This window comes from Nuphar pumila, chromosome 8, assembly GCF_984573655.1.
Source record: "Nuphar pumila chromosome 8, dmNupPumi1.hap1.1, whole genome shotgun sequence".
NCBI classification, from domain to species: Eukaryota; Viridiplantae; Streptophyta; class Magnoliopsida; order Nymphaeales; family Nymphaeaceae; genus Nuphar; species Nuphar pumila.
The window spans coordinates 24,224,357-24,250,394 of record NC_143256.1 but is presented as its reverse complement, the minus strand read 5'-3'; the positions used below and the strand labels follow the sequence as shown (position 1 = coordinate 24,250,394).

Genomic DNA, 26,038 nt, shown 5'->3' with positions numbered 1-26,038 from the left:
CTGTCTGTCAGCTGCTGCAGCTGACAACAGTTGTCTGTCAGCTGCTGACAGCAGCAGCAGCTGTCAGAACAGCTGCAGCAGTCTGCTGACAGCTGCTGTCAGCTGCAGCAGTCTGCTGACAGACAGCTGACCCCCTTTTTTATATTTATATATATATATATATATATATATATATATATATATATATTTACATTTTTGCCCCTGCCGCACCCCCGCACCCGGGTTTTTTGGAAGTGCCGAATCCCCGCACCCGCACCCGCACCCATGTGACATAGTATATATATATATATATATATATATATATATATATATATATTAGTACACACAAATGTACATCAAATATTTAACAAGTACCACCAAAAGAACTCACGATGTCAAGGAAAAGTAACTTTCTATCCAACATCAATTTCAAGCAAATCATGTAACATAGAACCAGGATGGCGGACAAACAGATTGAGGAATTTATTCCATTTTGAGTATTTCCTTTACAAACAAAACTGGATTAGATTTGGAAATATTCTTGAACTTACAAACTTGAAAATGGGAACATATACTATAAGAACATGTAATCATAAACAACTTAAGTTTTAAAAATAAAGTTGAAATCTAGAACAGATCTTATGCCAAAATGAAACTTAGGATTTAAAATATATAGCCTTTTGAGGCCTCAAACTAATATTAGACCTTGATGATATTAATCAGTATGGTGTCTGCACGTCTGCAAGCACGTGTCTCTGCCATGCACTTGTGCCTGTGTGCTTGTGTATGATGTGCAAGTGAGTGCATATGTGATTGTATTTGTTTTTTGCAGAACATTTTTTAAAGCAAAAGGTATGTATATAGAACTCAGAAAAGAGAAAGAAACCTGAAAGAATCCCGTCTATCACTCTGAATGTGAACTCATTACTGACATCGAGTGGCTGTTGGCATCCTGATGCTGGCCACAATGACGGATAACCAATACCCCTAGACCAAAAGAAAAAAGTGATAATCATAACATCTATAGATAGAAATAGATGAAAACTTGCAGAAGTTTACTAAATATTTCAAGCCTTGAGTAGAATTCTAGTTAAAATATGCATGCATCTAGGATAGCCAAAGAAAAGGCCAAAATTGTGACATTGTCAAAGCTAAAATCTACATAAGATGATCTCAATCAATTTACATAATAAAAATATCTGTTCAAACTACGAAAAATAAGATCACATGAAGGTCCCCAAGTACTTAAAAACCATTTATTGCAGCACATAATACAAAAAGAAAAAAAATATAAAAACGGATGAAAGATCTAACTTTTCATCTTCTGGGAACTTATAATGACATATCTAAATGATTTAACTTTGTATATGTAAGGGTTTTAGTTTCTTCTTCTTCTTTTTTAATGCTGCCTTCATGTTGCCAAGGTCATCATTTGTATGTTCCATATTTCTATCTTTTCAGGCGTAATTGCCACTAGAGCATGCTATGTTAAATCTTTTACATTGTTTGCCTATAGTGGACATTAACATGTGCATATTGATTAGTGTGTATATATATGGTCCAAAATACCACTGGTTAGCATGTCAGAAGATGAATTGACAGCTAACAAGCACCTCGGAGACTATAAAATACAAACTTAAAACATTCCCCTTAAAATCATACTGACCATTTAATGTTTAGATGAGTGCAGCCATTCTGAAAACATTTGAGATATTATCAAGTTAATTTCCTGCTCCAACACATACAAAGGCTGAAATTTGATGTCAAATTCCAGGTTAGCATACAAAACATCCCCATTTCTGAATAACAGGACATTTTTTCTTTTCATGACGAAAAAAGAAGGCCCCTAGAATGTTTCCATACACAATCCCATATCATGAATGTCTTAGTAGCCAATACGAAGAGTTTTCCGGATCTTTCATTTTTATGTCAAATATGCAAAATAAGCTGCCCATGTTAAAGCATGACAGGAGCATAAAAAAACACTGAAGCATAATATTAAAAAAATTGAAGCATAAATTGAAAGAGATTGGCAAATGCTATCGAACTTTGGATATGTAATCTGTGACAACGAAAAAACAGTGACCTTGATTTCAGGGCAGGATTATAATGTCATTGTCAGGAAGAAAAGTCACACAAGAAACATCGCCTCATGATATTCAAGCTCAGATCAACTACAAACTGTGGAAAAATACAATTTGAGCTTGTCCCACTGACTGACCTAAGATGACATAATGTTGAATCACTAGAGTTCATCAAGTTGAAAAAATGAGTAAACGTAGGATAACACACCAACCTACCAGGAACGAGCATGTCCAGGAACATCAATCTCTGCCAACACATGGACACCTCTTCTTTGTGCATATCTGCAAAAATCTATTCAGTAGTCATTGTATGCTAGAATGCACGTCATCCCACTAAACCAGGGCAAGTAGCAGAAGCACTCACTCAACAATCTCATGTGCATCAGCAATTGTGTACCGTTCTGAAAGAGAATAGGAACCCATCCATAGTTTTGGGTATGATGGAATCTCAATCGGGAATGATTGTGTATCAACAATATGCCAATGCAATACATTCTGCACAAAAAGAACAACTCATGTTGCACTGTGATAGCACAAAGAGAAAACACCTTACTCCTCATGTAAGCAGTGCAATTGATTCTTGGATTATTAAGTTATGAACAAACTACTGTATATCTCCAACATAATGACAGGCTGCAACGAACTTAACATAGACTGAAACAATCTTGACATGTACCTATTTTGAAGTGTATCAGCAAGTAGCTGCTCATGTATATTTCAATAAAATTCTTCAAAAAATTTCTTGAAATTGCTTCAATATTTTGTTTTTTCAAAGTCCTACATTTATGCACTTTGACTTCATGCCTTTATTTTCTTTGAATCGCTGTGAAGCCTACAAATAGGTGGGGCTTATATCATCCTGATTTCTTTCTCATTGATGAATAATAGAAACGGAAAAAAGAGTCTGACGTTAGATTGATTGATGTTTCTTATTTGCAAGGTTTTGGAAAAAAAAGGACTTTGGTGAGGTGGTTAAGAAATTTTGAGGGATAGCATTGGGCTGTAAACCTCAAGGTTTTAAATCTTTTTTTTTTCTGAAAGGCAAGCTGTGGTTAGGCAGAACCCTACCAGTTATACATCTATAACATTGGGTTTTGAACCTGCAACGTCCCAACACAAGGTGAAGTGCACAAGCTGCTCCTACCAGACAAGCACCTCCGTTGGTACTCAAGGTTTTAAATCTTTTGTAACAGAAAATAAAAAGAAAATTGTAGAAGTTATAAAATCAACACCAATAAATCCCAAATGCTTTAACTTAATTTACTTGGAAATAGAAACCCCTCATCTGGACCCTTTTCAATTACAATATACCTTGAGTTAAACAAAAAAAAATACAACATTAGAAAGGCTTTAACCACTTGAAGAGGTGTGAACGACAAGGCAAAGGTGGCAGGGCAAGATGCAAACATAACTGATACATGAGATATAAGCATCAAGACATGGCATATGACTCACTAGTACCTCCATGATTTCATGTGCCTACAGAAGTCAACTCAAATGAGGGAAGGCATGACTTGATGCAAATGCTTCTGGATTGCCTTAAGGTGTGTACCTTTGGAAACCATCATGACAACCATATGGTTGTTATCAGAAATTCTGGTACCATTGTTGTTTGTTACCATGCAAATGCTCTCAGGCATCCAGATTATAAGAAACACTTCCCGTTTGTTCCATTTTCAGGAATTTACAAGACAACTAATCAATGATATCTGTCATTTTCAGGTCATTTCTGAGTGGTGACAATTTTTTAGGTGTCTTGCATGTTTTATGATTCAAATATGCGACTGGTGCATCAGTAATCGTAGATGCAATATAATTAGCTCAAGAATGCAATCAGACTGTGGTCAAACATCTTCCACTTAAAAAGAAGAATGATAAATTGCAGAAGGAAATCAGTTATGAGCTACAAGTATATCTGCTACTTACCAATTTTGTGTAGGCCATAGCATCAATAACATTCTTTATCTTCTTCAAAGGTTGGTAATGCCGCGAAGTATCTGCAGTGCATTAACTTAGAAAATAAAACTGTACAAAATAAGAAAAAAAAAGTGTCTAGTGTTGCCTCAGCAAGCAACTTATAACAAAAGAACTTGAAATTTTCCTTTGAATGTTAAAATATGTGTAACGCTCACTGGGGGCAATTTAGTCTTTTCCCTTCAATGTAAAACACGTATATCCATTAGGGTTATCTTTTTAGTTTCTTTTTATTTTCTTATTTTTGTTTTTTTATTATTTCATTAAATGATGTAAAGGGCCCACATTAGAGCCATTGGATACCCTCCAACGGTCACATTTCCCAACGACTCTATGGGAGCCCCCCTTGGGTCCCATTTTGTGTATATATATGTGGCTTTGCCCCATCTTCCTACTATGCTTTTTCAAGCATTTCAATAAGAGATTTCTTATTATTTTTAAGCTCTCTCCTCTTCTTTTTGAGTGTTTGGTGTTTGCCATTTGTGGCATATTGTATCTTGTCCATTAGAAACATTGTGCTTATGAGATTATACCTTATTGTAGTCACTTTGTGACATTGTTTTTGGCACTTGTATTTTATTATATGGTATAAGAGCCCCTAGGTGTTTGAACACTCTTGGGGCTTCTTTCTTTTGTATGTGAGTGTGATTAAGCTCCACACCTTTGTTCTTCTTCAACTCTTCCGCAATGGCCAACAAAACCTCAAAGATTGAACTCTCATTCAAATTGAATGGAACCATCTATAGAATATGGGTGGTCGGTATGAAAAATAATCTCAAAGAAAAGAAACTTTGGGGATATGTATGTGGCACCATTCTGAAACCAGAATTAAAGCTCACCAAGAAGGAAGGAAATACAGAAAAAGCCAAAGTCATTGAAGAATATCAATTCAAAGTTGAAGACTGAGAAAATGAGCATACCAAAATATTGGCATGGTTCATGAATAACGTGGAGCTCAAGATTTGTGCTAATCTAGCCAAATTTAAGAAGGCAAATAAAGCATGGTTCGTCATAAAAGGTATGTATACTTAAAAGGATCTTGCTAGGCATTTCTTTTTACAAGAAAAAGTAAGAGGAACCAAGCAAGAGGATATGAATATTAGAGACTATTATAGTACTTTATCTCCTCTATGGGATAAGCTTGCTCTCCTTGAACCTCAATGGGAAGAAAATGCTATTGCCATAAGGCAAAAGCAAATGGAGAAAGATTTTTTTAATTTACTCATGGGTTTCACCCTGAATTTGAACAACTAAGAGGATCCCTTCTCCATAAGGCTTCTACTCCTCTTAGTGAAGTTATTGCCGATTTATGCCAAGAAAAACCTCGCTTGGCTCTTAAAAAAGACTTTGATCAAGTTCATGCAATATCTAAGCTGGGAAATAACATGAGGACATATAAATCTCCTCACTTTTGGAAAAAATAACAATGGTGGAAGAAGAAAAATTGTTTGTCACCATTGTAATGAACTGGGACATCTTAGACCTGATTGTCCTAAGCTTAAAAAGAAAGTGGATTCCGTTGAAAATAGTTCAAGAAATTCAAGTGAAAAATAAAGAAAAGATGAAGACATAAAGGACTTCATTGCTCAACTTATAGAAACTCTCCAACAATTCATAAGAAACAACTCTTCTACACCTTCAACCTTCGGTGCCGCGGTCTCATCAATCCCTGTATGTCGTCTTGGATCCATGATTCGGGTGCCTCCTATCATATGACTCCAAATGCATCACTTTTATCCAAACCAAGCCTTAATTCTTTTAAATTATTTATTTCCATAGCTGATGAAACATCATTAGATGTTAAAGAAATAGGAAACATTGAAAAAATTTAAGCAAAAACAAAGATTTTTATGTTACAACAATTAGAATTATTCTAAAACTTAAACATTTTCTTCATTTCTCAAATAACCAATTTTGGATGTGGTGTCTCTTTTCACCTACCAATTGTTATGTGCAGGATCTCTGGTTCAAAAAGCAGATTGGGCAAGGCCATAGAAGAGGAGACCAATATTATATAGATTTGTTGTCCTTGCCATCTAAACCATTTTGTAATCATGTTCAATCTAAAGATGTTGTCACTTGGCACAAAAGGCTTGGTCATCCTAGTGTCTCTAAGTTGTATTTTTTTTTTTTGAAAAAATTCTAATAAAAAAGAATTTACATGCAATGATTGTATTATTGGAAAAATGCATTATCTTCCTTAACCACATATCAACTTTATTTCTAAGAGACCATTTGAATTTGTGCATTCAGATGTATGGGGACCGGCACCCGTTATGTCTAAAGGAGGTTATTCATATTATATTTCATTTACTAATGATTTTACTAGATACACTTGGGTTTAGTTTATTAAAAACAAATCTGTTGCTTTTTCTATTTTTAAAGAATTTTATATCTTAATTCAAAATCAATTTCAAAACAATATAGCAATTTTTAGATCCGATTCCGGAGGAGAATACATCCCAAATGAATTTCAAAACTATCTTAAACAAAACAATATTATCATCAAAGATCTTGTCCTAAAACTCTTCAACAAAAAGGCTTTGCCGAAAGCATACATAGGCATCTTATTGAAAAAACAAGAAATCTTCTTATTTCTAAAAATGTTCCAAAGAACTTTTCAACCAAAGCCGCTCTTTCTGCAATTTATCTTATAAATAGGATGTCATCCTCATCCTTAAAAAATGTTTCACCCTTTGAAAAAATGTTTAAAATATCTTTGAATATCAAAAGATTAAGAATTTTTTGTTGTAAATGCTTTGTTCTTTTTTAAGGACAAGATAAACTTTCACCAAAAGCTCTTGAATGTGCTTTTATTGGCTATGGTGAAAATAAAAAAGGATATAGGTATTATGATGTTAAAAATAACAAACTTTATATTTCAAGAAATATGACTTTTCTTAAAGAATAAAATGGATTTGAATCACAAAAACCCAAGGAAGATATTGATTTTTGTTTCTTTGACTTATTACCTAGAAATAAGTCAAAAGATTCTAATGATTTTATTTGTGATAATATTTGTGATGACAATTCTCATCAAAATGATGATTTGCTTCGATGATTCTCCCAATGAGAATCCCAATGATATCCATGTGTATACTCAGCAAGAGGAAAATGAACATCAAAATGCTTTAACATGTACTCACAAAACATTTTCTTAGAAGACCATGTAAAAGAATTCATGCCTAGGCGATCTTCTAGGAGTAGTAGACTTCCTCAAAAATTTGTGTCATATGATTTTTTTCCCCAAATTAAAGAACTTGTCTAATGATAATCCACTTCTATCATGAGCCTTCCAACTTTAAAGAAGCCAAGCAACATCCACATTGGATTGATGCTATGAAACTTGAATTAGAAACACTCAACAAAGCTAACACTTAGAAATTTGTAAGTCTTCCTTCAGGAAAAAAGGTTATTGGATGTAAATGGGTTTATAAAGTCAAAACTAAGAGTGATTGGTCATTAGAAATGTACAAAGCTAGGCTAGTTGCACTCGAAGCTTCTGTGATTATTCTACTGAATATATATTTCAAAATTTGCATAGGTGACGACAATTGCCTTTCTAGGCTGTTGCATCTTCAAGATGATGTTATTAAGAAACTTGTTGTACCCAAGTGGGCAAGACTAACCAACTTCGATACCATAACATGCTAATATTCCTCTTCTTAACTTAACCACATAAGAAAATTATATCAGGTTTTCAATTCTAAACCAAAAAATTCTAACATCTCCTGTAACATACAAAATGATAAAAGAGAAGAATAAAACAAAAGAGAAGCATAAGAAAGCAGAAAAAATCACATGAAAAGATGTGTATCTATACATGGGGCTTTGATCTGAATATTTTTGTAGTATCAACAAGTTGGATGAAGAGTTACAGTCAATCATAGATTTATACACACTAAGAAAGAGATCTAGGGACCATGGTTTCCTTATATAACAAAAAGCAGAAAAAAAGAAAGGAACAAAATCAACTGCATACCAATTAAAAGACCACGATACATGAACCTTGGTTGATCAATAATGGTTAATGGAGCACCGTGTAGCTCAATGATCCCTGAATTAAGGTTAAATTGGCATAGTTGGCTGAGTGTCTGCAAAGTAACATATCCAACAAGGGACCATTTATTTCCATTTAGTAATCAGATAGAGAAAAGTGCTAGAACCTAGGATTATAAAAACACCCCCATCTAAATAGTAACGACAAGAGTTAATCCAAATCAGCAATAACTGAATGTGAACTGGGCCAGTAAGAAAGTTAACAAAAAACACATTGAGAAGTTGATAAAACTGACCTGTAACCCATGGAGGGCCCCATAAACTGTTTGTGCCTGAGAAAACAAGCAAAAGTTTGGCTATCAGAGACAAAATTAAAAGTAGATACTGCTAGTGATTTCATTTGATTGCAATAAGGACTAAATTAATACCATGAGAACAACAACACACAAACCTTCTTTGCAAAAAGATTGAGAAATCCCACATTTTCCTTGTGTTATGCTTGTAATGAAAATGTTCAAAGGGAAGAGTGGCATCTCTTTTTCTCTATCTTTTTTCTTATTGAGAGTGTATTAGGTCAAAGGCACCTCTTGTTAAAATGTAAAATATTTTTTTTTTTTTTTGTATTTTAACTATCTAGTTCAAATGGAACTAGATAGTTAGGGTTTTGGTCAAGTTCTGGTTGGAACTTGACCAAACTCTAGTTGTTGGAGCTAGTCCAACGGCTAGAAATCTAGTCGTTGGATTAGCTCAACGGCTAGAGGGAGAGCTCCTTATGAGCTCTCCTCTCCTCTCTATTATAAATAGGGGTGCATCTCCCATTGTATTACACTTGTTGAAAATGCTTTTTAAGCATTTCACATTTTAATAAAAATCCCCTTTTATTTTTGTGTCTTCCATTTTTACCCTTTTACAGGTCTTGTGTGAAGTGTCTTTCTAGACTTGTTTGGTTGGTTCAAGTGCTTTGGTGGAACACCACCACTTTCTTACATGGTATCAGAGTTGTGGGATTATTAGATCTTGGAGAAAGTCTGCCTCGGTTTCCATGCCCCTTATGCAAAAGGTGTGTTATCACATTGTTCTTGCAAAAGTGTTTCGTCACTTGGAGAGAAGTGTTTCATCACTTCATTATCAGCTACAAAACGTATCATTTGAAGGGCCTCAACGTCATTATATTGTATCTTCTTCCCTTCTCACACATTTTTTTCTTCTTTTCGTTTCTTTTCTTCTATCTTTCTTTTTTTTCACCTCTTGTAAACGATGGATGACAATGATAAAGTCACCATCATCCCCATGAAACTAAGTGACACAAACTATGTAACATGGGCTTCAATCATAAAGCACCACATATAGGGTAAAGGCTTATGGGGAATCATGGATGGTTCTGATTCGGAACCTAAACTATCTCTTACCAAGACAGAGGGAGATAAGAAGGTCCCATTATCAGAGGAAGAGAAAATCAAGGCTTTAGCCTCCTATGAAAAAAAGTGAAAAGAGTGGAGAATGAGACATGTGAAAATAATGTCATGGCTTATTAATAGTGTTGACATTAAAAAAATATTCTAGTCTTGCCAGGTTTGATCATGCCGATAAGGCATGAGAATACCTTAAAAATATGTATTCCCTTAAAGATATTGCACATGTGTGCAATCTTCAAGAGAAGGTTCGGATGATGACCCAAGGTTACAAATCAATTCGAGAATATTACAATGGGCTATCCGAACTCTGTGAAGAACTATCTCTTGGAACCAAAATGTCACTATGCCGAGGATATTGAGCTTCGCCAAAAGTAGCTCGATGCTGAACATTTCTACCAGTTTATAACTGGGTTAAAGCCAGAATTTGAGTCTACCAAATCGGCCCTCCTTTACCGTGGAAAAGTTCCCACTATTATGGAAACTATTGAAGAATTAACAATGGAGGAAAATCGTCTCCACAAAAGTACCCCTAAAGTTGATGATGATTCCGTCCTAGCAGTATCTAGGCATGGGAATCATACTCGCACTTACAGGCCACCTCACTTTGGAAGACAGAATGGTGAGTTCGACAAGAAGAAAGTTATTTGCCACCACTGTCATGAGCCAGGGCACTACAGGCCTCAATGCCTTAAATTAAAAAGGAGGGGATGAAAAAAGGGTTGCCACCGTTAAAGTCGAGCCAAAAGATAAAGATGCGTATGTTTTCATGGCTCAACTGATGGAGATTCTCCAACCTCTTCTCAAAGGGGTATCATCTTCAATTGATACCTCAACTAGAGCGGTAGGTGCATCTGTTTTCGGTCCAGGTAATTTTCTTTGGCTTTTAGATTCTGGTGCTTCATTTTATATGACCCCAAATGACAAATGTTTATCCGAATGTCTTAAAAACAACTCAAGTATATCAAAAGTTTTCACAACAGATGGAACATCTCTTGAAATAAAAAGAATAGGCTATTTTGAAAATTATCAACGTTTTTGTTTTCCCAATGTCAGATATATCCCAAAATTAAATTTGAATCTTCTATCTATTTCACAAATTTCTGATTATGGATGTAATATATCATTCTCTTTTGATGGTTGCTAGATATAGGATCGTCAGTCGGGGAAGCTGATTAGGGAAGGCCATAGAGAAGGAGGACTATATTACATGGACTTTTTGGAATTACCAAAGAATGTTTTTTGTCTAAATGTTCAAAAATTGGAGATAGAATTATGGCACAAAAGACTTGGCCATCCTCATATGTCTAAAATTCAATTCTTTCTAAGTTTGGAAAAATTTTGTAAATATGAAAATTTTGCTTGTACAGACTGCATTCTTGGTAAAATGAAAAGATTACCTTTTTCTAGTAGAACCTTTATCTCTACAAAATATTTTGAGTTAGTGCATTCAGATGTTTGGGGACCCACACCAGTTATTTCTAAAGGTGGTTATGTGTATTATGTTAGCTTTGTTGATGATTTTTCTAGACACACTTGGATTTGTTTTCTTAAGCATAAATCTGAGGGTTTTGTTCATTTTCAAATATTTCATAAAATGATTATTAATAAATTTCAAAGTAATATCGCCATTTTCGCACCGATTCAACGGGAGAATTTATGTCTAGAGAATGTAAAAATTATCTTGATCTACATGGCATTACTCATCAACGATCATGCCCACACACACCTCAACAAAATGGTCTTGCTAAACATAAGCACCGCCACATTATGGAAACCACTAGGACTTTGCTAATTGCAAGTCAAGTTTCAAAAGGGTTTTGGGCTGAAGCAGTCCTAACTGCCCCTATCTCATCAATAGAATGCCATCCTCTTCTTTGAAAAATATTTCTCGAATTAAGAAACTTTATTATTTAACATCAGACTACTCTAGGTTGAGAGTTTTTGGTTGCAAATGTTTTACATTTACAGACAAAAATGATAAATTCTCCCCTCGAGCAATCTCATGTGCCTTTTTTGGATATGCTGAGAATAAAAAAGGATACAGGTGCTATGATATTCAAAATAGCAATTTATATATATCAAGAAATGTGTCTTTTCTAGAAAAAGAGAATGCTTTTGAAAGTGAAAAACCTAAGGATATTACTAAATATTTCTTTCTAATTGATTTAACCTTGAAATTTGGTGAAGAGGATTTCTAATGCAACTTTGACAATGATCAAAGCCTCGTTGTTCCTGACATTGATAGCAGAGACCAAACCAGTAGGGATGTTGAATTGCAGTATACAAGACGAAGAGTTGGAGAACTGTATCCTCCATGTGCGTTAGAAAGGTTCTCCGAAGTTCCTCCTCGATGGACTTCTAGAATTTCTAGACCTCCCAACAAATTTGTTTCTTATGACTGCTTTTCACCATCATATAGGGCTACCTTAGCATTATTCCAATCCTACGTTGAACCTTCCTCCTACTCTAAAGCAAAAAATCATAAAGAATGGGTTGAAGCTATGAAAGTAGAATTGGATGCTTTAGAAAAGGCCAGGACTTAGTCCATTCAAGACCTTCATCTTGGAAAGAAACCTACAGACTGTAGATTGGTTTATAAATTCAAAACCAAAAGTGATGGGACCCTAGAAAGATATAAAGCATGACTCATAGCCAAAGGTTATGCTCAAGAGTATGGCATTGACTACGAAGAAACTTTTGCTCCTATAGCCCGTATGACTACTGTCAGAACCCTGATCGCCTTGGCCTCTGTTAAAAGGTGGCATATTTTTCAAATAGATGTCAAAAACACTTTCTTAAATGGGAGGCTTGCTCAAGAAGTATACATGGATCCTCCATCTGGTATTTGTATTCCCACGGATAAAACTCTTCATCTTGAGAAGGCTCTCTATGGTCTCAAACAAGCACCGAAAGCCTGGTATGACAGGTTTAGTCCTATTATGACAGATATTGGATTTCATTCTTGTTTAACTGGCACTGCTTTGTTTGTTAAGAAATCTGATGTAGGTAGCATCATTCTTCTCCTCTATGTGGACGATATGATCATCACTGGTGATGACAAACAGGGAGTGACAGATATCAAAACTCTTCTTAAAACTCATTTTGAAATGTCTGATTTAGAATTTTTAAGATATTTTTTAAGAATAGAAGTTGCTTATTCTCCTCTGGGATATCTGATATCTCAATCTAAATTTGCTTTTGATATTGTTTCCAGGTCTGACATTACAGATGAAACGATGGTGGACACTCCTGAAGTAGTTAATGTTAAAATGAAAAGTGTCTCGATGATCCTACCCCCTTCAGACAGCTTGTTGGAGAACTCTCCTATCTTTCCATCACTAGAGCAAACATTGCACATGTCGTACATATAGTCAGTCAATTTCAGCATGCTCCCACCTTTGTTCATATGGGAGTTGTTTTATGTATTATTAGATATTTAAAGAGTTCTCTTTCACGAGGACTCTTCTTGTCTGCTTCATCATCATTAGATTTAATTGCTTATACTGATGCTGACTGGGGAGGTGATTCTAATAATAGGCACTCAACCACTGATTTTTGTGTGTTTTTAGGTGAATCTCTCATATCGTGGAGGTGCAAGAAGCAGCCAAAGGTTTCTCTATCCTCCACTAAGGCCGAATATCGAGCCATGACAACCACCATAATGGAGGTCATATGGCTCTGTTGTCTGCTTGTGGACATGGGAGTTGTAGCAACACATGCTTCATGAATGTGTTGTGACAATAAGAGTGCAATCTACATTGCAAGCAACCGGACATTCCACGAACGCACCAAACACATTGAAATGGATTGTCACTATGTTAGAGAGGAGTACTTGAATGGAACCATTGATCTGCCATATGTTACATCATAAAACCAGTTAGCAGACTTCTTCACCAAGCCTCTTGCAGCACCTCGATTTCACTTTCTCTTAAATAAACTTTCGCTTATTATACAATAAGTTTGAGGGGGAGTGTTAAAATAATATTTTTTTGTATTTTCCTTATTTTTCTTATTTTTTTTGTATTTTAACTATCTAGTTCAAATGGAACTAGATAGTTAGGGTTTTGGTCAAATTCCGATTGAAACTTGACCAAACTCTAGCCGTTGGAGCTAGTCCAACGGCTAGAAATCTAGCCGTTGGATTAGCTCCAACGGCTAGAGGGAGAGCTCCTTATGAGCTCTCCTCTTCTCTCTATTATAAATAGGGGTGCATCTCCCATTATATTACACTTGCTTTTTAAGCATTTCACATTTTAATAAAAATCCCCTTTTATTTTTGTGTCTTCCATTTTTACCTTTTTACGGGTCTTGTGTGAAGTGTCTTTCTAGACACTTGTTTGGTTGGTTCAAGTGCTTTGGTGGAACACCACCACTTTCTTACACCTCTTATGGTAATCCATTAGAGGTGTGTCTGGTAACATTCATCCTGTGGATGAATGGCCTTTCAAACCTTATAATTGTATTATTTGTATCTTAGATGGGTCCCAATAAACTTTTTGGGAGGTCATTCATTCACAGAATTTACCAAGCTTAAGTACCTAGCTTTGTCAAAAGGTGTTGGATTATTATCTCAAAATTATGGCTTGGGTACCTAGCTTTGTCAACCATTACCCATATTTCCCAAAGGAAACTCCATAGATTCCAAAATGTTTAATCTCACATTGAAGAGGAAAGGGTCCCTTGCATGAGTTTATATATTGTATAGTTGCTTTTATGGACAAGGCTCATTGGGGGGTATATTAATTGAACTTTGAATTTTCAACTCTGGACCTTGGATTTTCGATTTGGATTCGACTGTGGGTGAGATTGAGGATGCTTGTTGGTTAATAAATATATGGATTTCAAGTTCTCTGATGATCTGCTATCTCAAGAAAATGAGATGTAGACTCTGAATCATTAGATCAAGTCTAAGGGTGCAAGTCTAAGGGTGTGCACCTTGATAGATCGTTCCAGATAGATGCAATTATTAAAAATTTGCTCTAATCTTGGAAGAACTATAAAAATATGTTAAAAGCAGTTCAATGACTAGTTTACCTTAGAACAACTTCTTCAACATCTTAGAATTGAGGAAAAAGTTCAAACTCGGGATGAGAAAGATGAATTGAAATAAGTTGGCACTAAGGTGAACATGATTGAGCATAAACCAAAGTTCAAATCCAAAATTAAGAATACAAATAAAAAATCCAAAACTAGCAATAAGAAAAGAGATTGTGTTTTTTGCTATGTATGTGACAAACAGGGTCATTATATGAGAAAGTGTTGACATAGAAAGAAGTTTCAAGGCACCAAAACAAGTAAATCTGATGATAACCTAATGGCAATAGTGTGTAAAATATTTATTTGTAACGTAATGGTGTAGCTGAACGAAAGAATATGACTCTAGTAGATATGATTAATGCAATGCTTATAAGTTCTAAAGTAGAATATAATTTGTGAGGTGATGCATTGCTTAGTACTTGTCATATCTTAAATAGAGTTTCATATCCTAACTCAAACACTACATTATGAGCTTTAAAATGGTAGAAAACTAAATTTAAATTATTCAAGGTTTGGAATTGCATTTCTTATGTAAATCTTACTTAACCAAAATTAAGTAAACTTGGTCCAAAAACTCAAACATGTGTTTTTATTATGCATTCTCAAAAGAGCGAAACTTATACATTTATGGATATTGAAACCAAAGTTATTTTAGAATCCATACAAGTTGAATTTAGAGAATATTTAACTTTAAAATCTCTTGAAATTCAAAAAAATATTGAAAACAAGTAAATTCCAAGGAAAAAAGTTTGTGAACCCCAAAATATTGAAATTTGAAAAAGTAAAAAAATTAAGAAAACCAAAAGATGTTGATCCTGATTTTCACTTTTATATGATAGATAGAGGCCTATTTTTTTTTAGAAGTTATAACCTCTCTTGATGCCACTTCTTAAAATGATTCTATCATTGAAAATAAAACTTGGATTATAGTGAGCTTACCCTGGATTTTAAACCTTTGAAATGCAAATGGATTTCTAAAAGAAAACTTCATCCTAATGGTTCTATTGAAAAATTCAAAGCTACACTCGCTAAAGGCTTTAAACAAAAATATGTGTTTGGCTATTTTGATTCCTACACTCCCGTAAGTAGGATTGCCTCTATTAGAACTATGATATCCTTAACATTGATTTTCAAATTTGAAATTCACCAAATGGATGTTAAAACAATGTTTCTAAATGCGGAATTAAAGGAGAAAATTTATATGGAAGAACTTAAAGGATATGTAATACTAGGCTAAAAAAAAGTTTGTAAATGATTGAAGTCTTTGTATGATTTAAAACAATCACCAAAATAGTGGCATGAGAAAATTGATAATGTTATCATGTCATACAGATTCAAAATTCATGATTTGGTTAAATCCATATATAAGACAGTAGGGCATAACAATATTACAATTATATGCTTATATGTTGATGATATGTTAATTATGAGTAATAGCATAGAATGCATCACGATTATGTGAATAGTTTACTCAAGCAAGGATTAATCTCAATTAAATATATGAAATTGTCACAATTTATAGGATTCGTTGACAAAAGGGCTTTTTCAAGAAATTATATATAAAAAAACTAAGAGAAATGAGGCTAAAGCCTATAAAAATAATCAATTGTGATGAGAACCAAACCACACGATATGGGTAAAACCAAATCTAGTGGTTCTATAGGAAGTACAAGTCACTTGAGTGATTGGTTGAGCATTTATAATTTTTTTATTCATGATGTCAAGTGCTCCAAACCTGTAAAATAAAGTTGAGTTCAAATGAACTCTTAATGAGATTGATAGGCCATATGGTTGAGGTGTTTTAATTAGGTTTATCACCCTTGATGGACTCACCTATGTAAAGTGTAAAGGTGAGGGTCACCTTATATGAAACTTAGGCTTCATCTATAAAGCACTCATAAAACAAGGGTACAGTATGTGGCCCTTAATGTGTGGCTATTGGGTTTCCAGTATGACGATGATTCAATCACTCATAAGGTTATGCTATGACAATAAAAACACCATCTACATAGCTGACAATCACATGTTTCATGAGTGCACCAAACGCCACTTTGTTTGTGAAGAGTACCTGAAGAAGACCATCATCTTGCCCTATGTAGCATCAAAATTTTAGTTGGCAGACTTCTTTATGAAATCTCGCCCTTCTCCCCAGTTTCATTGTTTGCTTGACAAACTTTTGGTGATGACACCGTAAATTTGAGGGGGAGTGTTAAGTTGTATGTATATCACCGTCACCAATATCACCGATATATTGAAAATATCATAATATTATCGATTATTTCAAGGTAGTCAATAATAATTAGAATATATTACGATATTTTCAATATGTTAGCAAATTATATTTCTCACAATAATATCATGATAAGATTCCCAAGATTTATCAACTTTTGAAAATCTATCCGAGAAATACCTTTGCTGAGAAATTACCTTTAACGATTATGCTTTACATGTATTCACATATACATACATGTATTTATAATGACTTAATAGGTAAATACTCATTAGGGGTATTTCAGTTATTTTAGTCTTTGTAATAGTTTGTGCCCATTAGGGATACATTAGTACTTTTACTTTATTCTTTTCTTTTTGTCCTTTTCTTTTTTTATAGAAACTATTTGGTCAAATACCAAATAGAATTATTGAGTTCTTTTTTGACTAGTCAATAGAGATGTTGGAATAGTCCAACAACTATATTGAGACAGTCAGTTGTGTATAAATAGGGGTGAACCCTCTCTTGTTCTTTTATGTTTGTTCTCAAACACTCTCTCAATAGATTCTTTATATGTTTTATGTTGTCTCTCTTGCCCATAAGTGGCATTGTGTATGTGATTGCATCTTGACCCATAAGTGTTCTCCATTTGGATATGTTTTATTTGCCTATAAGAGACATTTGTTTGTATTTGCCATATTTCATTACATTTTTAATATATCCAACTATCCTCATTACAACACACATATGTATTGATAGTGAGAGTGTTGAAATTAGGGATGGCAGCTGGGCGGGGCGGGGGACAAGGTTTCCACCCCCGCCCCGCCTCAAAATTTTATCCTCCACCCCCGCCCCGCCTCCGCGGCGGGGATGGATTTTATCCTCCACCCCCGCCTTCATCCCCGTTTCATGTCCTCCACCCCTGCCCCGTCCCCGTCCCCGTCCCCGCCCCGTCCCCGTCCCCGTCCCCGCCCCCGCCCCGTCCCCGTCCTCGTCCCCGTCCCCGTTTGTCAAATTGCATCCCTACTTAGAAATCATTCACGTTAATATTTTAGTTAATGATAAATGAATTCATCCACATGGAAAACAGGATCTCCCCGCCTTCATAGCCCAGACAAAAATTAGATTTTACTTGTGCCTAGTAAACTAATACATAACATCCATGGATCATGCTCTAGAAGATATTGAATGGACTCAGTTCCTCATCCTCCAATTTTTTCTGAACTGGAGAATATTATTTAATAATTAGAAAAATGAATATGCAAATAAGTTGATCTGAAATGTTAAAAAAAATTAAGCCAAATCAAACAACCACTATAAATGAAAAAATTAACCTATTGAAACCTACTTTATAATCACAGAAAAATGTGTCCACTATATGAGAAGATTTGACAGCACAAGCAAAACCACAGAGTGCAACACAAATTTAAAACATGAAGGTCCAGAAAGAAAGCAGGATGGAAATATTGCCCTTATGCTTCTTCAGAATGTCAAGCAAAACCCTAGTCCAGTAGCCACAATAACTTAGATTACCAAGATCGGAGAGTGGTCTCTCAGGTGTCCCAACCTTACCTTCTTTTTTTGATAGTTCATACGCTGACAAACAAACAATGCATCAGCCATGTCAAAAGTTGTTTTTAAGATCTCAGAAGATGTCAAACAATGCATCAGCCATGGAAGGAGGGAGAGATCGTGTCGGCCAACGGTGGTCGGTGTCGGCAAACGGTGGTCGGCGACGGCCAACGGTGGTCGGCGACGGCCCAGCTCCAATGATAATGCGGATGGGGAAGGGGAAGAGGCGACGGCCCGGCTCGGCGGCTCCAGGGTTAGGAAATTAGGGAAGGGAGTTAGGGTTAGTAAACATGTAGAAAAATATAAAGGGTTGGGGGCGGGGATGGGCCGGGACGGGGATGGGCCGGGGGCGGGGCGGGGATGGGCCGGGGCGGGGCGGGGCGGGGCGGGGGAACATGCCAGTCCATCCCCGCCTCCACCCCCGGACAGGGATGGATTTTAACCTTCGTCCCCGCCTCCATCCCCGTTTCATACCCTCCATCCCCGGTCCAAACGGGGCGAGGCGGGGCGGGGCCCCGCTTTCCCCCGGTCCACTGCCATCCCTAGTTGAAATTGACTAGTATGAATTGCATGTGCAATATCAAGATGAGTAATAGAAAGGGCAGTTAAAGCCCTAATCATCTGGCAATATGGAGTTAGATCTTTCAAAGGTTCTCTATCATCTCTCTTCATTTTTGCATTTATTACCTCTAGTGTATCAACTCGCTTCTCATATATAAGACCTGTTCTTTCTATTATCTCAATTGCATACTTAGTCTGCGGCAAAAAATACCCATGAGGTGAATAAGATACTTTAATTCCAAGAAAATAACAAAAGAAATCAATATTTGTCATATCAAAGTTGGCATTGAGAATATATTTGACATGACTAACTCTTTTTTTATCACCCCTGTAATAATCATATCATCGACATAGAGAAGTAAGATAACTATACTTGCATCAGAAGACTTAACAAACAAGGCAATATTAGTATAACAAGATTTAAATCCTATTACTAAAGTAATCATACCAAGTCTTAGGAGCTTGTTTTAGACCATACAAAGCTTTACGCAAACGAAAGACATTTCTATGCAGCAATCCTAAACATGGGGAAGGCTCTATGTAGACTTCTTCATTAAGATTTTTTGTTAAAAAATATATTTTTAACATCCATTTGATAAATGGGTCATTTTCTAATAGATGTTATGGTAATGAGGGTTCTAATCATGGTCATCCTAGCTACGAGAGTGAAAATTTCCTTATAGTCTATACCATTGTTTTTACTGAACCCCTTAGCTACTAGCCTAGCTTTGTATCTTTCTAGAGTTTCGTCACTCATAGTTTTTATTTTGTAAACTCATCTACATCTTATAGTTTTTTTTCCTATAAGGGTTGAATCTCAAATGTTTTTGCCTTTTCTAAAGCTTCTAATTCACTATTCATAATTTGAATTCATTCTTGATGATTTTTTGCTTCATTATAGAAATGAATGGCCATAAGATAAGCTTTATCGTTGAGTTCAAAAGATTCATAGGAGACGAACCTACTATGTACTTTAGATATCCTTGTAGATCTTATAATACTAGATTGATCTATGTCTTGACTTTAGGAATACCTTTCTATTGCACATGGAAGACTGTCCTCAATACGACGAATATAGACTTGTATTTCATTGTGATGTTCAATTATATCAATGAAAATATCATTCTCATGTGCATCGTGAGTATCATCATTGTTACTCTCATGCACATTTAGAATATCATTGTTGTCATTATCATCAATAATATCAATATCATGCTCAACAATATTATCATCATGCTTTTTAACTAAATCAAATAAGAAAGAGTACTCACAATTTCTTAGACTCAATTTTGTTAAATCCATTTTCCTTTTCAAGAAAACTTACATTTATTGACATATAAAGTGTTAAAATGTAAAACTGTACATATATGTATATATAATAATATTATATTATTATATATATATAAATACATTTTTAATTTCTTTCTTTTCTGTATTTTTTTTCCTTTATTTTTATTTTTTGTCTTTATGTCATCTAGTTCAGTTTGAACTAGAATGACTGTTGCTAGTCAAGTCCTGTCCAGACTTGACTAGCAATAGAGCTGTTGGACTGACACAGTCCAACAGCTCTTAATAGAGCTGTTGGACTGTGCCCAACAGCTCTATTGAGTCCTCTTTCAACTGTGTATATAAAGGGGTGCAGCCCCTCTTGTATTTCACTCCAATGCTTCTTAAGCAATTGGTTTTTCATATCAATAAAGAATACATTTTTATTTTTATTTTGTTTCCAGTTATACCCTTTTTAAGGGTTATGCTTTAGTGTCATTCTTGACACTTGCTCTTGTTAATCAAAGCTCGTGTTTCGAAGATCCCCATTTCATTTCATGGTATCAGAGCCGCGGAAGTACTAAATCTTGAGGAAAAGCTGCCTCGGTTTCCGTGCCCGTTTGCAAAAGTGTTCGCCACTTGAAGAGAAGTGTTTTATCACTTCATTGGAGAAGATTTCACATCTTGTTGTATTGTTTTTTTTTTTCTTTCTTTCTCATTTTCCTTCTTGTTTCTCTTCTATCCCTATTCTTTCTCTCCTTGTAATCGATGGATGACAATGATAAAGTCACCATCATGCCTATGAAACTAAGCGATACGAACTATGTAACATGGGCTTCAATCATGAAGCACCATATATGGGGAAAAGGCTTATGGGGGATTGTGGATGGTTCCGATTCGGAACCTAAGCTATCTCTTACTAAAAAGGAGGGAGATAAAGACGTCCCTCTATCGGAAGAAGAGAAAATCACGGCTATTGCCTCATACGAGAAGAAATGGAAAGAATGGAGAATATCTCATGCGAAGATAATGTCATGGCTTATCAATAGCGTTGACATTAAAAAATGCTCAAGTCTTGCCAAATTTGATCATGCCGATAAGGCATGGGAATACCTTAAGAATATGTATTCCCTTAAAGATATTGCACACGTGTGCAACCTCCAAGGAAAAGTTCGAATGATGACACAAGGAGACAAAACTATTCGTGAATATTACAATGGGTTGTCCGAACTTTGGGAAGAACTTTCCCTTTTAGAACCAAAGTGGCATTGTGCCGAAGACATCGAGCTTCGTCAGAAACAACTCGATGTTGAACATTTTTATCAGTTTATCACTGGATTAAGGCCGGAATTTGAAACCACTAAATCGGCCCTACTTCACCGGGGAAAAATTCCTTCTATTGTTGAAACTATTGAAGAGTTAACAATGGAAGAAAATCGTCTCCGGAAAGGTTCTTTAAAAATTGAAGATGATTCCGTTTTAGCCGTGTCTAGACCAGGGAATCATGTTCGATCATATAGGCCTCCTCACTTTAACCGACAAAATGGTGACTATGATAAGAAGAAAGTTATTTGTCATCACTGTCATGAACCGGGACACTACAGGCCACAATGTCCCAAACTTAAGGAGCTGAGAGAAAAAAGAGCTGCAATTGCTGGATCGGAGCCTAAAGATCAGGATGCACCAGTTTCCCTGGCCCAACTAATGGAGATCCTTCAGCCTCTCATCAAAGGTGCCTCTTCCTCATCTGAAGCTTCAACCGGCGCAGCAGCCTCATCTTTTTCTGATTTAGGTAAAATTTCTTGGCTTCTTGACTCTAGTGCATCTTTTCATATGACCCCAAATAATCAAAGTCTATCCAAATGTGTTAAAAATAAAACAAGTGTGTCAAAGGTCTTTACTGCTGATGGGACTTCTCTTGAAATAGAAGGAATAGGAGATTTTGAAAAAATTTATAAAACAAAAAATTTTTTTATTCCAGAAATTAGACATGTTCCCAAATTAAATTTAAATCTTTTATCTGTATCTCAAATTTCTGATTATGGGTGTAATATTTCTTTTTCTTCTCATGGTTGTTGGGTACAGGATCGCCAGTCAGGCAAGCTGATTGGGGAAGGCCATAGAGAAGGAGGACTCTATTACATGGATTTTTTGGAAATGCCGAAGAAAGCTTTTTGTTATAATATTCAAAAAATAGAGTTGGAACTGTGGCATAAGAGACTTGGTCACCCACATATAGCCAAAATCCAACATTTTCCAAATCTAGGGAAATTTTGTAACTCTGAATCATTTGATTGTAAAGATTGTATTCTCGACAAAATGAAAAGATTACCATTTCAGAACAGAACCTTTTTCTCTTCAAGACCACTTGAATTAATACACTCGGATGTTTGGGGTCCTGCACCAGTAATTTCTAAAGGAGGATTTGTTTACTATGTTATTTTTGTCGATGATTTCTCCCGACATACGTGGATGTACTTTCTCAAACATAAGTCTGAAGTATTTTCATACTTTCAAACTTTTCATAATATGGTTAAAAACAAATTTCAAAATGATATTACTATTTTTCGCACAGATTCAGGGGGAGAGTTTTTATCCACAGATTTTCAAAATTATCTTAAATTGCATGGCATCACACATCAAAGATCTTGTCCTTATACACCTCAACAAAATGGACTGGCAGAACGAAAACATCGCCATATTATAGAAACCACTAGAACTTTATTAATAGCAAATCAAGTCCCTAAAGACTTTTGGGCAGAAGCTGCCTTAACTGCCACCTATCTCATTAATAGGATGCCATCTTCTTCGTTACAAAATATCACTCCCATTGAAAAACTTATGAACATTTCTCCAGACTACTCTAGATTAAGAATATTTGGGTGCAAATGTTTCATATTTACTGACAAAAATGATAAACTTTCCCCTCGTGCGATTCCCTGTGCCTTTTTAGGATATGCTGAAAACCAGAAAGGTTATAGATGTTTTGACTTCAAAAATAATAAACTATATGTGTCTAGAAATGTTTCCTTTCTTGAAAAGAAGAGCTTCTTTGATTTTAGAAAATTAAAAGATGTCACTGAGTACTCCTTTTTGCTAGATCTAACATCAACATCTGATGAATATGACCTTGATTGTAACTTTGATGATGATCCAAGAATTATTGATCTTAATGTTGAAAATGAAGAAGTTCATAGAGATACTAGTATTCAATATTCCAGGCGACAAGAGTCTAATACTCCATGTGCACTTGAGAAATATTCTAACATTCCAACTAGACAATCATCCCGGATCTCGAGGCCTCCAGAAAAGTTTGTATCATACGAGTCTTTCTCACCCACATATAGGGCAGTTATTGCATTAATTCACTCATATGAAGAACCATCCACATATTTTCAAGCAAAAAATGATATCAAATGGATAGAAGCCATGAAAGTTGAATTAGATGCACTTGAAAAGGCTTCTACATGGAATATTCAAGATCTTCCTCCAGGGAAGAAAACTATAGGATGTCGATGGGTTTATAAAATTAAAACCAAGAGTGATGGTACTCTTGAAAGATATAAAGCCCGTTTAGTAGCCAAAGGTTATGCCCAAGAATATGGGATTGATTATGAAGAAACCTTTGCTCCGGTGGCTCGTATGACTACTGTCCGAACCTTAATTGCCTTAGCTTCTATCAAAAAATGGTCTATTTTTCAAATGGATGTCAAAAATGCTTTTTTAAATGGAAAGCTAGTTGAAGAAGTATATATGGAACCCCCTCCTGGTCTAAGTATTCCTAAGGGTAAAGTCCTTCGCTTAGAAAAAGCTCTTTATGGACTTAAACAAGCACCAAAAGCTTGGTATGATAGGTTTAGTCGTGTTATGATTGATATTGGTTTTCAATTCTGTTTAACTGACACTGCTTTGTTTATTAAGAATTCTGATGCAGGGATCATTGTGCTTCTTCTCTATGTGGATGATATGATCATCACCGGAAGCGATAAACAGGGAGTTGAAACAATCAAAACACTTCTTAAATCTCATTTTGAAATGACTGATTTGGGCTTGTTGAGATATTTTTTAGGCATTGAAGTTGCTTATTCTCCTAGAGGATATTTATTATCTCAGACTAAATTTGCTTTTGATATTGTTTTCAGGTCTGGTATTACTGATGATAAGAAAGTTGACACTCCAGAAGTTGTTAATGTTAAAATGAAGATTGATGATGGAGAACTTCTTGCAGACCCTACTCCTTACAGACAGCTTGTCGGGGCACTTTCCTATCTATCCATTACCAGACCAGATATAGCACATGCTGTTCATACAGCAAGTCAATTTCAACATGCTCCTACTTCTGTTCATATGGGAGCAGTCATGCGTATTATCAGATACATCAAGTCCTCTCTTTCACGAGGACTTTTCTTATCTTCCTCCTCTTCTCTTGATTTAATTGCATATACTGATGCTGATTGGGGAGGTGATCCCAATAACAGACACTCAACCACTGGCTTTTGTGTCTTTTTAGGGGAATCATTAATCTCGTGGAGGTGTAAAAAGCAGCAGAAGGTATCTCTCTCATCCACCGAAGCTGAATACAGAGCCATGGCAACCACGACCATGGAAGTAGTTTGGCTCCGACGACTGCTTGCTGACATGGGAGTTGAAGCAACAAAGGCTTCACAAATGTGTTGTGACAACAAAAGTGCGATCTACATTGCCAGTAACAGAACATTCCACGAACGCACCAAACACATCGAAATGGATTGTCACTACGTCAGAGAGGAATATCTACACGGGATAATTGATCTGCCATATGTCACTTCAGAATATCAGTTAGCAGACCTCTTTACAAAGCCTCTCGCTGCTCCCCGATTTCACTTTCTCTTAGACAAACTTTCGCTCATTGTACCGTAAGTTTGAGGGGGAGTGTTAAAATGTAAAACTGTACATATATGTATATATAATAATATTATATTATTATATATATATATATAAATACATTTTTAATTTCTTTCTTTTCTGTATTTTTTTTCCTTTATTTTTATTTTTTGTCTTTATGTCATCTAGTTCAGTTTGAACTAGAATGACTGTTGCTAGTCAAGTCCTGTCCAGACTTGACTAGCAATAGAGCTGTTGGACTGACACAGTCCAACAGCTCTTAATAGAGCTGTTGGACTGTGCCCAACAGCTCTATTGAGTCCTCTTTCAACTGTGTATATAAAGGGGTGCAGCCCCTCTTGTATTTCACTCCAATGCTTCTTAAGCAATTGGTTTTTCATATCAATAAAGAATACATTTTTATTTTTATTTTGTTTCCAGTTATACCCTTTTTAAGGGTTATGCTTTAGTGTCATTCTTGACACTTGCTCTTGTTAATCAAAGCTCGTGTTTCGAAGATCCCCATTTCATTTCAATAAAGTTTGTCCTTTTCTAAATTATAACACATATATCCTTATTGGTTTTCAGCATAACCTAGGAAAACACAAGGAATGGCTTTGGCATAAAGCTTATCATTTTTGTTAGTAAGGACAAAACATGTACAAAAAAAAAATCGCAACCTCTTATAATCAAGAGAAATTTTAAATAAATTTTCAATAAGAGAGACATTTTCAAGGATAGTAGAAGGCATCCTGTTGATAAGGTAGACCACCGTAAGGGCAGCTTCGGCCCAAAAAAAATTGAAACATTTTGGAAATGAGAAGAGTTCAAGTTATTTCAATAACATGCCGATGTTTTGTTTTGGCCAAACCATTTTGTCATGGGGTATATGGACAATATTTTTGATGAACAATCTCATTTTGATCAATGTAATTTTTAAAATCATTTGATAAGAATTCTCCTCGAGAATCAGATCTAAAAATTTTAATGGTAGTTTTGAATTGGTTTTTGACATAACTATGAATTTTTTTAAAACAATCAAACACTTCGGATTTGAGTCTAAGAAAATAAATTCATGT

The 26,038-nt window shown here is 35.4% G+C and overlaps 1 protein-coding gene across 1 annotated transcript in view; it reads right to left on the bottom strand.

Annotated features, from left to right (window-relative positions):
• HEXO3 (beta-hexosaminidase 3) overlaps window positions 1-26,038 on the bottom strand; it is a 49,541-nt gene that overhangs the window by 15,917 nt on the left and 7,586 nt on the right. Inside the window, exons 3-8 of the mRNA XM_090015301.1 lie at window positions 8,333-8,368; window positions 8,020-8,131; window positions 3,990-4,060; window positions 2,428-2,558; window positions 2,280-2,345; window positions 866-966 (exon numbers count right to left, since the gene is read on the bottom strand). Of these exons, the coding sequence (XP_089871427.1) occupies window positions 866-966; window positions 2,280-2,345; window positions 2,428-2,558; window positions 3,990-4,060; window positions 8,020-8,131; window positions 8,333-8,368 (517 nt within the window). The remainder of the gene's footprint in view (window positions 1-865; window positions 967-2,279; window positions 2,346-2,427; window positions 2,559-3,989; window positions 4,061-8,019; window positions 8,132-8,332; window positions 8,369-26,038) is intronic.